This window comes from Solanum verrucosum, unplaced genomic scaffold, assembly GCF_900185275.1.
Source record: "Solanum verrucosum unplaced genomic scaffold, falcon-dt-bn FXZP01000106.1, whole genome shotgun sequence".
Lineage (NCBI taxonomy): Eukaryota > Viridiplantae > Streptophyta > Magnoliopsida > Solanales > Solanaceae > Solanum > Solanum verrucosum.
In genome coordinates, this window is record NW_026020130.1 from 1,060,500 (window position 1) to 1,075,941 (window position 15,442).

At 34.8% G+C, this 15,442-nt stretch overlaps 1 protein-coding gene across 1 annotated transcript in view; it reads right to left on the reverse strand.

The window, feature by feature from the left end:
* Nucleotides 1-14,582, reverse strand: part of LOC125827276 (delta-1-pyrroline-5-carboxylate synthase) — a 31,054-nt gene extending 16,472 nt beyond the window's left edge. The window contains exons 1-6 of the mRNA XM_049506593.1: nt 14,440-14,582; nt 14,107-14,178; nt 13,915-14,018; nt 12,990-13,092; nt 12,702-12,863; nt 11,814-12,091 (exon numbers count right to left, since the gene is read on the reverse strand). Coding sequence (XP_049362550.1) covers nt 11,814-12,091; nt 12,702-12,863; nt 12,990-13,092; nt 13,915-14,018; nt 14,107-14,178; nt 14,440-14,499 — 779 coding nt within the window. The 5' untranslated portion in view covers nt 14,500-14,582. The remainder of the gene's footprint in view (nt 1-11,813; nt 12,092-12,701; nt 12,864-12,989; nt 13,093-13,914; nt 14,019-14,106; nt 14,179-14,439) is intronic.
* Between the last annotated feature and the right edge of the window lie 860 nt (nt 14,583-15,442).

A 15,442-nucleotide genomic window follows, 5' to 3' on the forward strand; every position in this document is an offset into this window, starting at 1 on the left:
ATTTGGGGAGGTAGAATGTATGCAGACATTACCTCTGCCATAGGGTAGAAAAGCAAATATTTATTTAAATAATAAAAAATGAATATTATTTCATTAACACGGTAACTAAAATATGTTTTTAATTACTGCAGTAGTTTTTAGCAAAATAAGTTGTTTAGTTTAAGATGACTTTTGAATTTTAGTTAAATTGTTTGAGTAGTTGTGATATTTTAGGTTGTTTTAAATTTCAACACTATGCAGATTATGTGTTCTATATTGGCTATTTTAAGCCCCTCAATGCTTAATAAAATTATTGAAAATCATTTCAATCCCATTTTTAACCCCTTTGTGTTGCCCCATCTTTTAAAACAAAAACAACAAAAGTATTTCTAGTTATCATGTATGAAGTGAATAGATAACTTTCTACCAAACTTTAATTTATGAAGAAATGATTTCCATTTCCCAAGAGAATAAAAAAATCTTTTTAAAAATTAAATGGGAGAACAAAAAATTTAGTTCTTAGTTTGTCAAGATCTAAGATAATTATTTTATGTAAAACAATAAAATTAAGCTATTTTTCATAAAAGTTAGTCAAGTAAGGAAAGAATTTATGCCTTTAAACCTCTATATAAAAATCACCCTATACAATAATATTTCACTGTAGTCATAAATTTTATTTGTAAACTATTCTTTTTTATGTTATGCCATATTATATGTTCTCTATAACAGCATTCTACTATATCAATCAAAAAATATTCGGGCAAACGATATTGTTATAGAGAGATTTAACTATATAAAATAATCTTAATTGATTTTAAAATTCTAAATGTTAGAACTTTCTACAAAATTCAAATGAAAAAGGATAACATGCAAAGTTTTAGTTGATTTCAAAGTTCTAAACATCAAGAAAACAGTTAAATAATAATTTGTCCAAGGTGAAATCTATTTTTAAAAGGTAAAAAAGTCAATAAACATCTACTCTGGGGTACAAAATTAAAAAATCCACATAAATTTTATAAAAATATGGCTGAATATTATAATAAAAATTTTAAAATATAAGTTCCTGAAAACAAAGAATGTTAAATCATATTAACCTAACTCAATAATAGAAGGAACCCCTGTCATATAAAAGTACTTGAATGTCTTACTGTAATATTAAAATAAGTGCATGTATTAGCTTTAGTAGCCTAAATAGGCTTCTACTCACATTACACGCTAGAGTACTTTTAGTTAGTGTATGATCTTCACACTTCTTAATTTGAGGAAATAAGTTTTATCACGATAATTCAATGATCTATTCTGATAAACAATAATTCAATGGTTTATATATAAATAATTCAATGATTTATTTTGATAAACGATAATTCAATGGTTTATAAATAATTCAATGATTTATAAATAAAACAAATTTTAAAAAATGATTTTTTTTTTAGTATTATAAGGTTTGAAAATAAAGACATTAATTCCATAGCTCCTAAAAAATGGTTAACGACAACATACATGTTATGAGATATGTTGTTTTATTTTTCTTTAGATATAATTTGCCAAGAGTAAGTAACTAAAATTTTGTTCTTTAGATGTACTCTAAAAACTTGACCTTTTCCAAGTGTCCTCAATGACTTGATCATGTGTACATTGACATGAAATATTGTAAATGATACAACCTAAGGACATTTTGATAAATTATACATTGTTAATTTATGTGTCAAAGTTTTCTTTCCTTCTTAAATTCATACTTATTTAATTAAATCTAAATAAATGAAATAACTAAGAATTTACTTTATTTTTTCTCCTTTTGTTTCTTCTTATGTGTCTTTCGTAAGTTAATTTCTTCTTGCGGCAGCCGGTATCCATCTTTTTTTTCTTTTTCAATTTATATTAGTGTTCAATCTAAAAATAAAATAAAATATAATAAAATAGAACTATTTATGGATCAGCTTGGCAGATAGAATTCTATGTTGCGCATTAATTAATATTTCTTATATACTCCCTCCGTTTACTTTTACTTGTCCACTTTGGACTTTGCCTACCCCCTATAAAACAATATTTGATATGAGTATTTCACCATTATACCCATATTAATTGATGTTTAGTATTAGACCTTGGAAAATGATTTAGGAAATAAGTAATTAATGGTAAGGAAAAACATGGAAACAAAGAATTGTATTTCTTGATATGTCAAAAGTGACAAGTGAAACTGAAAATCTATTTTTGAAATAGTGGACAAGTAAAAGTAAACGGAGGGAGTAGTAAGTGATTACCAAAAGTTACTTACCATAGTGATGATTGGTTGTAGCTCACAAAAATCTTCTTTTTCTTTTTATATATATACTAACCAAACATTAACTATAAATTGGGTATATTTATAGCTCTTTGCGTCCGGAGATTTGGCCCGATTCTCTCTTTACCTTCATTTCTGTCTTACTAGCTTTTTGGCATCTGATGTACTAGACTAGGCATTTTACCTTGTAATAGAAAGCTCTTGTGCACGTGACTCTGAGTCTGGGATGATTACTGTTCATTGATTTAATTATGAAAGATTCAGGGATTTAGATTATTGTGTTGTTATGTAAAATTACTTCCGCATTTACTTTATGTTTTCTGTCTCGACTAAGGATTGACTTACCTACTAGGAGAGTTAGGAAGGTGCCCTCATGACCCAAATTTTTGGGTTGTGACACTAGTACTTTTGTCCACGATGTCAGGAGGGAATTTTTTTACATGTTTTGGCCTAAAGTTTGCCAAGCTTTGAGGAACATTGAAAAAAGCTATGTTAAATTGGATCATCTTTTTTAGAGGTTTGGCCGCCGAGAAAGTACCACATGAATCGAGGTGATTTCGAGGGCAAAAAGAGAAATGGGAGACGATTTGCCCCTATGGCCTTCTCAGTCGCCCTTCTATCTTTTCAAAGAGACGAGGGGATACATCAACATCATGCAAATGATCCTTGACATGTTCGCAGAAAATGAGAAGGTAACGCATGTCCCAATGCTCCAAGCAGAGAAACATTCGCAACTTTGCAATCACTTACTACTCCCTCCGTTTACTACAAATATGGGTCGCAGAGCATTTCTGCAGAAGAGAACCAATCACTGACTACTTTGCAAGAATTTGCAATATGTTCTGGCGCCACAAGTAGAGGATGAGGCACTAGGACACACCATTTGGACACAAAGAATGTTGTCGTGGCAGCATTAGAGGACAGCTAAGACAGTGAGGTGCATGTGGCAAGAATCAAAGAGTTCCAAGAAGAGTGGTTAGGCTTGATCACGGTAGACATGGGACAAAATGAGTAATATACTGGTTGAAGGAAATCTCATTGCGTGGCCAAGCCTGGAAGGACTCCTAGACATGGAGATGTTAAAATGGTGACAAAGGTCATGCGGCCAAATACAGCCACATATGTTTCTCACTACTTCCATGTACCGACATGTAGTCCCAGGTTTAGTCAATGAGATAATACCTCAAATAGATAAGGAGGACCACATGGAAGAAAACCCAGAGGAGGAACCAAAGTAAAACCCAAAGAGGAGTACAACTCAAAATGAGGAGAGATAGAGGAAGACCCAGAGGAGGAAGAGGAGGAACTACTAGAGTATGAACCAGAAGAATACTATCCGGAGAACATCCGGGGAGATCGAAATTACGATGATTGTCCGACCTGACTTTAGGATTTTCACCCACTTTTGTTCTTGCATTCCCTAACAGTGACTTGTTGCCCACTTCTTTGTTGTTTATTGCAAGGGTATGCCTCGTGGCAACTATCTTTGTACTTTCGTCGGAGCCATTTAAGGCCTTGTTAAGCCTTATTTCTTTTGTTGTAACATAAGGCCACTCCTTATTCATGAAAGCTTAAATTTGTTCTAAATCTAAATTGTGTTGAAACTTGGATCAATCTATTATCACTATCTAAAGCATAGGCCTACCTCTGGCAAAACGAAGTCATGTGCATATTAGGATGCGCTTTGTTCAACATTATTGTTTGTGTGTCAATTAGATGCTTTATTTAACAAAATATGCCTACTTTATTCTTTCTAAAAGCTTTTAGACTAACTCTTACCTTTTGTTTTCTTTTCAATTGGTTTACCTTTCGTATTTCTCCCCCACCAGAGGCTAAAGTGTGATGATCATCAAACGGGACGAATCACGCAACAATTTAAGATCCAAAAGAAGAATGAATAGCTCCGATGATATTGACCCGACAACGAATATTTTCTAATATAGACAGAAGTGTTAGCATGATTGGACAAATTCTAAATATTTGTACATATTTATGTTATAACTCTAAATATTTGTGTAATGATGATAGGAGATAGCATAGATTAATGTAGCATATTTTCAGAGATATTACAATTAGGAATAGCATATATTTAGGGATATATAGCAGATTTTTAGGCATGTAAATCAGAATTCTTTCTATTTAATGGAAGAACTCTCATTTGAGAGGATTCATTCAGCAAAACTGACATGGTATTAGAGCCTTTTTCAGTGCTTTGATTTTTAGTGTCTTTCATCTGTGGTTCCTTTCAGAATTTTTTTTTGGAAGTTTTGGTTCTGCTTACTGCTTTTTAGTCAACAGTTAGTCCTAAGTATCTTGGAATTTTGGGCATCTAGGAATCTTAGTCTTGGTCATTCTGGTTATTTTGAATCATTGCATTTCTATCTTCCTTATCTTGACTAATATGGCGTCATATCAGTTTGAGTCCTTCCATGTTCGTTTCACAGGAAAAAATTACTTTGCCTGGGAATTTCAATTCCAACTATTTGTCACCGAAAAAGAATTATGGGGACATATAGATGGAAGCGATCCTACTCCTACCAATCCTACAAAGCTCGGTCAATGGAAGGTTAAAGATGCTCGGGTGATGACATGGATTTCAGGGTCAATTGACCCTCTTATTGTTCTTAATCTCAGGTCATACAAGACAGCAAAGGCCACGTGGGATTATTTACAAAAGGTTTACAACCAAGACCATAGCGCAAGGAGCTTTCAGTTGGAGCATGAAATTGATATGTATTCTCAAGGAGGTCTCTCTGTTCAAGATTATTTCTCTGGATTTCAGAACTTATGGGCTGAATTTACCGACATCATTTATGCTAAAATACCTTCTGAATCACTCTCCATCATTCAAGGAGTTCATGAACAAAGCAAGCGAGGTCAATTTTTGATGAAATTAAGATCTGATTTTGAAAGTGTTCGCTCCAACTTGATGAACTGTGATCCATCTCCCTCGTTGGATGTCTGTTTTAGGGAATTACTTCGTGAAGAGCAGCGTCCCTTCACACAAAATGCTTTTCATCAAGGAAATGTTGTCACTGTTGCATTTGCAACTCAAGGGAAAGGAAAGGGCATGGATATGGCTAGAACTCAATGCTACAGTTGCAAGAAATATGGTCATATTGCTAGCAATTGTAGCAAGAAGTTATGTAATTACTGTAAACAACAAGAAAACATTATCAAAGAGTGTTCCACACGTCCTCAAAACCGTAGGGCAAATGCTTTTCAAGTTGGGACAAATGGTTCCACTACAGATAACTCGTCTTCAGTAGGACAAGTTCTTACTCCTGAAATGGTACAACAAATGATCTCGACAGCATTTTCAGCTTTGGGGCTGCAAGGTAATGAGGTAATATCTAAATTTGGTTTGTTGATTCTAGCGCTTCCAATCATATGACCAACTCAACTAATATACTCAAAAACATCCGTGAGTATAATGGTCCTACACAAATTCAGGTTGCCAATGGTAGTAATTTACCCATTACTAAGGTTGGGGATAGTACTGAAACTTTCAAGAATGTTTTTATATCACCAAAGCTCTCCACTAGTCTTATTTCAGTTGGCCAATTGGTAGATAACAATTGTGATGTGAATTTTTCTCGTAATGGTTGCCTTGTGCAGGATCAGGTGTCGGGGACGATAATCGCGAAAGGGCCTAAAGTTGGAAGATTGTTTCCTATACACTTTTCTATTCATCGTGTTCTAGGTTTTGCTTCTACCACTACTAAGAATGAGGTTTGGCATAAACGTCTAGGACATCCAAATTCTATTGTGTTGTCTCATTTGTCCAATTCTGGTTTATTGGGAAATAAAAATCAATTTTCAGCTGCTTCCTTTGATTGTTCTACTTGTAAATTAGGCAAAAGTAAAACTCTTCATTTTCCTAATTTTGGTAGTCGTCCTGCAAAGTGTTTTGATGTCATTCATAGTGATGTTTGGGGCATTTCACCAGTTATTTCTCATACTTATTTCAAGTATTTTGTGACATTTATAGATGACTATAGTCGGTTTACATGGGTGTATTTTCTTCGATCTAAATCTGAAGTGTTTTTCATATTCAAGAAATTTTTGGCTTACGTTGAGACTCAATTTTCCACATGCAAAAATATTAAGATCTAATTCTGGTGGAGAATATATGTCTCATGAATTCAATAATTTCTTGCTTGAGAAAGGAATTTTATCACAATGCTCTTGCCCATATACGCCACAGCAAAATGGGGTTGTTGAGCGTAAAAATCGCCATCTTTTAGATGTCACTCGTACTTTATTGATTGAGTCCTCTGTTCCATCTAAATATTGGGTTGAAGCTTTGTCTACTGTTGTCTATTTGATTAATAGACTTCCATCTAAAGTGTTAAATCTTGAGTCTCCATATTATAGTCTTTTTCACAAGCATCCTAGCTATCATAGTTTTCATAAGTTTGGTTGTGTTTGTTTTGTGCACCTGCCTCCTTCTCAACGCAATAAACTCTTTGTTCAGTCTATAAAATGTGCTTTTATGGGCTATAGTACTTCGCAGAAAGGTTTTATTTGTTATGATCCAAGTTCTAACAAATTTCATGTTTCTAGAAATGTTATTTCTTTGAGAATCAGTATTTCTTTCCTACTCATGTTGAGTCATCTTCTGTCTCTCCTCTTCTTCCTACTTTTGAGGATTTGTCATTGTCTTCTAAGCGATTCAAACTAGGATTTGTGTATGAACGACGTCGGCCAACTTTACCCCATCCCGAAATAGATCCGCCACCTGAGACTGCTCCACAACCAGAATCTGAGATTTCTTCAAGGTCTGCTCCTCTTGAGCCTCCTCGGCGATCTACTAGAGTGTCTCAAACTCCTAAACGGTATGGTTTTTCTTCTACTTTATCCACCATCTCTATTCCAACAGGTTACTCACAAGCCTCCAAGCTTGAATGTTGGCAAAAGGCAATAGAGGAGGAACTTTTGGCTCTTAAAGAAAAGAACACATGGGACGTTGTTCCTTGTCCTCCAAATGTCCGTCCAATTGGATGTAAATGGGTTTATTCAATTAAACTTCATTCTGATGGAACTCTTGATCGGTACAAAGCTCGATTGGTGGTCCTTGGCAACAAACAGGAGTATGGTGTAGACTATGAGTAGACTTTTGCACCTGTAGCAAAAATGACTACGGTGCGAACTATTATTGCCATTGTTGCATCACAAAATTGGCCTCTTCATCAAATGGATGTCAAGAATGCTTTTCTTCATGGTGATCTCAAAGAAGATATTTATATGAAACCCCCACCTGGTTTGTTCTCATCACCTACATCAGATGTATGCAAGTTGAAGCGGTCTTTATGCGGATTAAAACAAGCTCCAAGAGCTTGGTTTGACAAGTTTCGGTCTACTTTGCTTCAATTCTCTTTTGAGCAAAGCAAATATGATTCGTCTTTGTTTCTTCGAAAAACATCTGCAGGTTGTGTTCTTCTTTTGGTGTAATGACATTATTATCACAAGAACTGATTCTTCACTAATCACTAGCCTCCATCAGCAACTTAAGGATTCTTTTCATATGAAAGATCTTGGTACTCTTACATACTTTTGGGGTTAGAAGTTCATTATAAATCTTTAAGTGTGTTCTTGAACCAACACAAATATACTCAGGATTTGATTGCTTTGGCTGGTCTTCAAGAATCTTCCTCTATAAATACTCCATTGGAATTGAATGTAAAGTACTGTCGTGCGAAAGGAGATCTTCTTCCTGATCCAACTTTGTATCGGCAATTAGTTGGGAGCCTAAATTATCTTACTATTACTCGGCCTGATATCTCTTTTGCAGTTCAACAAGTGAGTCAATTTATGCAGGCTCCACCCATCTACATTTGGTGGATGTCCGTCGCATCATTCAATATCTCTTGGGAACATCTACTCGTGGATTATTCTTTCCTAGTGGTTCTGAGATTCAGCTTAATGCATTTAGTGATTCTGATTAGGTTGGATGTCCTGATACTCGTCGCTCTGTCACGGGTTGGTGCATGTTTCTTGGAGATTCCTTGATATCTTGGAAGAGCAAGAAGCAAGACCGTGTATCAAAATTTTCCACTGAGTCTGAATATCGAGCAATGTCTACTGCTTGCTCTGAGATTGTTTGGCTTCGTAGGTTACTTGCAGAAATTGGATTTCCTCAATCTAATCCCACTCCTCTCCATGCTGACAACACAAGTGCTATTCAAATTGCTACTAATCCAGTTTATCACGAAAGGACCAAACACATTGAAGTGGATTGCCATTATATCAGAGAAGCTTCTCTCTAGATAAGAGTCATTACTCTTCCACATGTATCGAGTGATCTTCAAATAGCTGATGTGTTTACAAAGTCTATGGCACCACAACGTCGTCCGTTTCTGGTAGGCAAATTGACGCTTTTTGATCCACCGGCATCAATTTGAGGGGGGATGTTAGCATGATTGGACATATTCTAAATATCTGTACATATCTATGTTATAACTATAAATATTTGTGTAATGATGATAGGAGATAGCATAGATTAATGTAGCATATTTTCAGAGATATTACAATTAGGAATAGCATATATTTAGGGATATATAGCAGATTTTTAGGCATGTAAATCAGAATTCTTTCTATTTAATGGAAGAACTCTCATTTGAGAGGATTCATTCAGCAAAACTGATAAGAAGTTCTCAATAGTTTGAAGGGAAGAACCAATACGCGGAACGACAAACAAACCGCTCACCTAAAGCAACTTCAGGAGATATTGAAAGGAGAACTACACCAAGTGAGGGACTTGACTAACCTCACCCATGAACACTTCACCAAACTTTCCCTGCATTGCATCATTGGAATTTGCAATTCCCGAACATTTCCCGTCGACACACCCATATGCAACTATCCCCACAAACACCTCCTAACACTACCAACCCTCTACCTCAAATTATACCCACCAAACCCTCCAATCCGCCTCCCCCCCCCCCTTACTTTCTTAACAATACCTTAATGAAGCGGCATCCTTACTTTTCAATTATTATGCAAATTTCACTTTATTCACTATTCTATTTCTTTTACTATGCCTACTTCTCTTTATTCAACACTCAAATTAGTAAATATATTTGTCCTATGATTATTAGTAATGAAATTGTTGAACCGAATATGGGCAATGAGCAAGACTACAAAGAGTATGATGAAAATATGATGCATGAACACTTACCCCAAGAACGGCAACTTGAAAGTCAAAAAGAAAAAAAAATTGGAAGAAACAAAAATGATCAACCTGGGGGACAAGAAGTCGGTGAAAGAAATCAGAATTAGTATCTATTTGGAAGTTGAGCAAAGGCAGGGGTTCGTGAACTTGCTCAAACAGTACATGAATATATTCGCCTAGACTTACAACGATATGCCTATTTGAGAACCAACGTTGTCTCACACAGACTGTTGATTGATCCGACTTCCCCACCGATCAAACAAAAGCCAAGGAAGTTCAAAGCGGACTTGAGCCTGAAAATCAAGGAAGAAGGTACCAAACGGATAGAGACCAATGTCGTCAAAGTTACCAATTATGAACTACCTTTCATGGTTGGCCAACATTATATTGGTACCAAAGAAGAATGAAAAGATCAGGATGTGTTGACTACAAGGATCTCAACCAAGCTAGAACCAAAGATGATTTCTCTCTCCCAAGCATCCATACACTCATTAACAACAGTTTCAAACATGAGACGCAATCATTTGTTGACTGTTTTTTTGGGTACCATTAGATCCTGATGAATGAGGATGATGCCGAAAAAAAAAAACATTCACTACACCACGGGGAGTCTACTGCTAAATGCCCTTTGGTCTAAAGAATGTCAGCAACCTACATGAAGGTCGTGACCACTCTTTTTTCATGGCATGATCCATAAGGAGATAGAGATCTATGTGGATGATGTTATTATCAAGTCACGAGGGGGATCAAAGCATCTGACAGACCTACAAAAGTTCTTTGCAAGGCTGCAAAAATACAACCTAAAGTTTAATCCAACAAAGTGCACATTCAAAAAAAAATTGAGTGCGCATTTGGTATGCCTGCTGAAAAATAGTTGGGATCCATTGTAAGCTCCAAAAATCAAGGCAATTAAAGACTTGCCTCCCCTAAAGAGTAAGAAAGAGGTGATGAGTTTTCTCAGAGAACTCAACTATAATAGTCGATTCATAGCACAGCCAACGGCAATTTGTGAGCCCTTATTTAAGTTGTTGAAGAAGGAAGCAGTTACAGAGTGGACGGAAGAATGTCATAAAGCCTTTGGCAGAATTAAATATACTTGTCCAAGCAACTCGTCGTGGTACCACCAGAGCCCATCATTGTTGTTGTACCTATCAGTCTTTTACGGTGTGATTGGATATGTATTGGGACAACATGATGAGATGGAAAAAAAAAAAGGAACAAGTTATCTACTATCTGAGCAAGTAAGTTCACACTATATGAAGAAAGGTACATGATGTGAGGCCAAAAAGACATAAATATAGCCATCATTTGGCTCACATTTAGTACTTTTATTGGACTGGATGATGCAAAATGGATATAAAGCAGACACGAACAATTGATGCTCAATTGATGAGAACGTTTCATGGTTAACTTTACCAAAATCGAATAACCAAGGAGATCAATGAGAAGATAAGGCCTAGACAATTCTCTCTGAGGGGCAATTGGTATTGAAACAGATACTCCCTAATCAAGATGAAGCAAAATGGAAGTTTGCACCAAATTGGCCTCACATGGTTCATAGGGTAATTTTAGGAGCACTGGATCTGGCAGAAATGGATGGCCAAACAAGCACAAAGCCGATCAACTCAGATGCAATCAAGAAATACTACATTTGAAGCCAATTCCCAAATAGGTTATCTCTTTTGATTGTAATGTTGCATCTTTCTATGTAATGAACTAAGTTTTGACCTGACATCCCATAGATAAAAAGGGAAGTGTTTGTTGAATGTTCATACTTCTGAAAGTTACCAGTTTCAAGAAAAAATAAATGTTAATACTTCTCAAAATGCATTCTACACAACACGTGATTTGCAATGCAGAACTCAGTTTACCTAATATTCTTTCTTGTTTTTGCTTCTTTTTTATCTTATTTTTTACTTTTTCTTCTTTCTTGTGTGCCTATTTGTGCTTTCAGCAGATCAATATCATGTTTTATCATAGTACAATGACATGTTTTTCACTTTCAACTCCAGTAAAATACTTCAGATTCTTCTGTCTCCCCTACTGTAAGCTATAAAATCAACTTGAATGCAGACTCAATGACAGCATTTTCCCTTTCAGCTCCAGTCAGATACCTCACATTTACTTGTGCATCCTCAACTGAGCTATAGATTCAACTTTGATTCAGACTCTTTTGCTGCACACCAACCCTAAATGCTTCTCTTTGGACAGTTACATTGTTTTATTGACAAGAAAAGGATAAAGCACATAGACAAGAAGCATCACAAAAATTTATCAACTCGTTTAAGAAGACATCACTTAAATATTTTAAATGAACATGTGTACAACTGATGTACATAAAAATTTAAATTTAGAATTGCGTAAATACTAGTATTGTACCTGGTTATGACAACAGGAATGCCAGCATAAGCAGCATACATAGCAGCTTTTACTTTGGCAGTCATGCCTCCTCTTCCCACCCTGGACTTGTCTCCAAAAGTAATCACTCTCTCATGTGTCTCCTTAATATATGTGTGAATCAACTTTGAATCTGGATCACGGGGAGGACCACTGTAAAGACCCTCTACATCACTCAACAGAACTAGAAGATCAGCTTTTAATTCCAAAGCTAGAAGAGCTGCCAGACTGTCATTATCCCAAAATATTCCAGAAGAGTCCTACAAGGAGTGTTCATTATTACAATAGAACTATGAGCTGAAAGAATGATTTTAACTTAAAATAGTGGATCTAGAAAACTTGCTGTAACTCGAAATCATATTACAGCTTAAGACAACACCAGGATTCAACCAAACCAAACCTCATCAAAGCAAAGATGAAATTAGGCGCCAAAGTGGCAGGAACCAATTTTAAATGACGTACATAGCCACATGCACTATCTCAATCCATTCCCCTCCAAATCCCAGGAATCAACACTGAGAATAATTACAGAGAACTTATGAAGAGAAGCTTAAATCAGATAGTATACACGTATATGTCATATATATAAATACATATAATTTCATTATGCTTTGTAACAAATCATAATGAAGTTAATATATGAAAGAGATGCACGAACATTAGTAACAAAGCATAGTGAAGTTAATATTTGAAAGAGATGGTTGAACATTAGTTAGGGGACTTTTACGCCCAACGCATGGATTGATCTAGACACGTGTATGCAACTGGTCAGGCTCTACAGAAAGAAACATTGTGATCTATCTACTAATGGAGGAACTCTCATAAAAAGGAGCAAGAGGACAGCAACTACATAGTAAAAGAGAGACACACCTCATAAGGAGCTCTCCGCGTACTGATAGCGTCATTCTCATTGAATATAGGTATAACTTTTAGAGAAAGCAATGAATTTACTGTGTCATTGAGTTGTCTCCTAAAATCTGGATCTCTAAAGTCATTATCAGTTACCAGAAGCTGAGCTGATGTCACATCCAACTGTATAAAGATGGCACAAAGAATAAAAAGTCAGCAGATAATATTTACTGCCAAGGATGGTTTTGTGTATGATAAGCAGATAATGAGTTAGACCAAACAAAAAAGTTCCAAAAACTGTGTGTCAACCTGACTGAACAAAGAATCATACAGAGCCATGAGGCCATTCTGGCCCACAGCAGCACATGCCTTGCCATCAAGCTCAGTTTGTGGCTTTTGAAGATCAAGAAAACTGCAAATATGATGACTTGCAAGTTAGTAGTAATTTGCAAGTACTGGAATTCAAATCCTATCATTTGGATCTTGTCACCAAGGATAATAGATAGAGTTTATTCCCCTTTTCAGTAATACACGATACACCAAATCAAAAAGTAATCTTATTGATTCTTGTTCAGTTATTGTCTTATTCATAAAGATGCACTTGTATAATTCATTACTTCATTATTAAGAGCATTAGTACAACTTACATAGATATGACAAACGAAATGAGTTACTGCCTGAGAACCAAATTCGATGACACTCTTTCCATTTAGAAATCCCAAAATGACTGACACTATAATATCTCTATACAAATTGCAAGAACTCAAATTCATTAAACTATTCCATACATAAAGTAAAATGGAATTGTATTGAAGCTCTACTTCTTTGGTGTAAACTACTTTGTATAGAAGATGTAGATCAGATTGTAGATTTGATAGGAAGCTTGTAATTGCTCTCTTTTGGAGGTGGCCAGCATACCCTTAATGCTGATGAATACAATTTACCAATTTCAAAAAAAAAAAAAATATTAAACTATTCAAAGTTTAAACACTAATGTGGTGTTTTTCTATCAAACCACCTTTCTTATTACTTTAATATTTTCTTCTACCCTCACTAATATAATGTGTTAAACTAGTACCTTAACTCATGCATAATTCAATATCAACTGCAGCATGAAGTTTAGTTCCTAGTAATAAGTCAACTTATATTTAGCCGGAACTTGTTGATTAACAATTCTAATTGTAACCTATTTACAAGTAAATATATTTTTTGACAACAGGGACATAGTAGAAACCTGCTATTGAGCAACTTCCTATATCTAAGCCGCTGACGACCAACACCTACAGCACCTGAAGTCACCAAAATAACTTCATACCCTTGTGAATTAAGATCCTGAAGCTGTATGCAGCAAATCCACTAAGCTTTAGAACAATGCAATTGATACTAGCAAACAGTCTAACTACCAAAACAAATTTTAAAAATCCACCTGCTCACATAGCGCTCCTAATCTTCCAAGTGCTAATCTTCCATCAGCTCGAGTCACAACTGCAGTCCCAACCTTTAAAAATGAAATTTTGTCAGCGAAAAGCCTAAAAAAAAGGAGCAAACAAAGCAATACACATTGTACAAGTAACTATCCATCTATATATACATTAAGCACGGCCTGAAACTACGTCAAATTATAGTCATTGTATTTAGGTTGTTCAAGTGAGTAAATAAGTCAAATCTTTCTAGGGTAAACGATTATTTCCAATCTGAAAAAAAAAGGGGGGCAAGGATTAAGCAATAAGGAAAAGAAATTGGAGGATAAAGTTGAGACCTTGACAATCACTCGTTTCACGTTCTTCACAAATGCTCGAGTGGAATCAACTGTCTCCATTTTTAGGGAAGACAAACGAAGGAGAGAAATGTAGGAGCAGAAATATGCAGTCAACTTCCTTCACCCACTTTTTAGTCTAATATATCCGACTTTGAATTTGGGATTGTGGAGATGCTCACCACGTTTTACTGACTATTGTCCAAGTGAGTCCTTTGACTTCACTTGTTTTCTATTTTATTTTATTTTTAGGTAAAAGTGTCCAAATCACATCTAATTTTTTATTTTTATTTTAGTTTCATATCTAAATTATTAAGAGTCTGAATATCATATCTTAATTATGACTTATTAGTTTGAGAAATATATTTGTGTAATATACTTTCTCTTTTATTTGTAAAAATCTTGCCACTTGTCATTCCACATGAATAAAATATTTCACCTTAACAAAAATTAAACAAACTATTATATTAGTTAAAAACTAAAGATTAAATTATTACTATTTCCGAAAAATTAATTTCTCTATAAAATAAAATTTAAATGTTTTTCTCACCCCACCCCATCTAACCCTCCGCTCCTAATTTAATTTTACTTTTTTTCCATCTAACTCTCCGCTCCTAATTTATTTTAAATTTTATTTTATAAAAAAATATTTTTTTGGGGAATATTAATACTTTAATCTTTAGTTTATAACTAATATTAATGGTTTGTTTAATTTTTGTTAAGGTGAAATATTTTATCCATGTGAAATGTCAAGTGAAAAGATTTTTGTAAATAAAAGAGAGTGTATTACACAAATGTGTTTCTCAAACTAATAAGTGGTAGTTTAGATATGATACTCACACTCTCAATAGTTTATGTATGAAATTAAAAAAAATGGATAGTTTAAGTGTGTGTTTTACTCTTATCTCTTTTTTTCATCTACCACTTTTGTATGGCATCTCCTTGTTTTCTTTGGTTCACTTTTACTTGTCCGTCAATTTAAAAATATTTTTTTTTCTTTTATGAA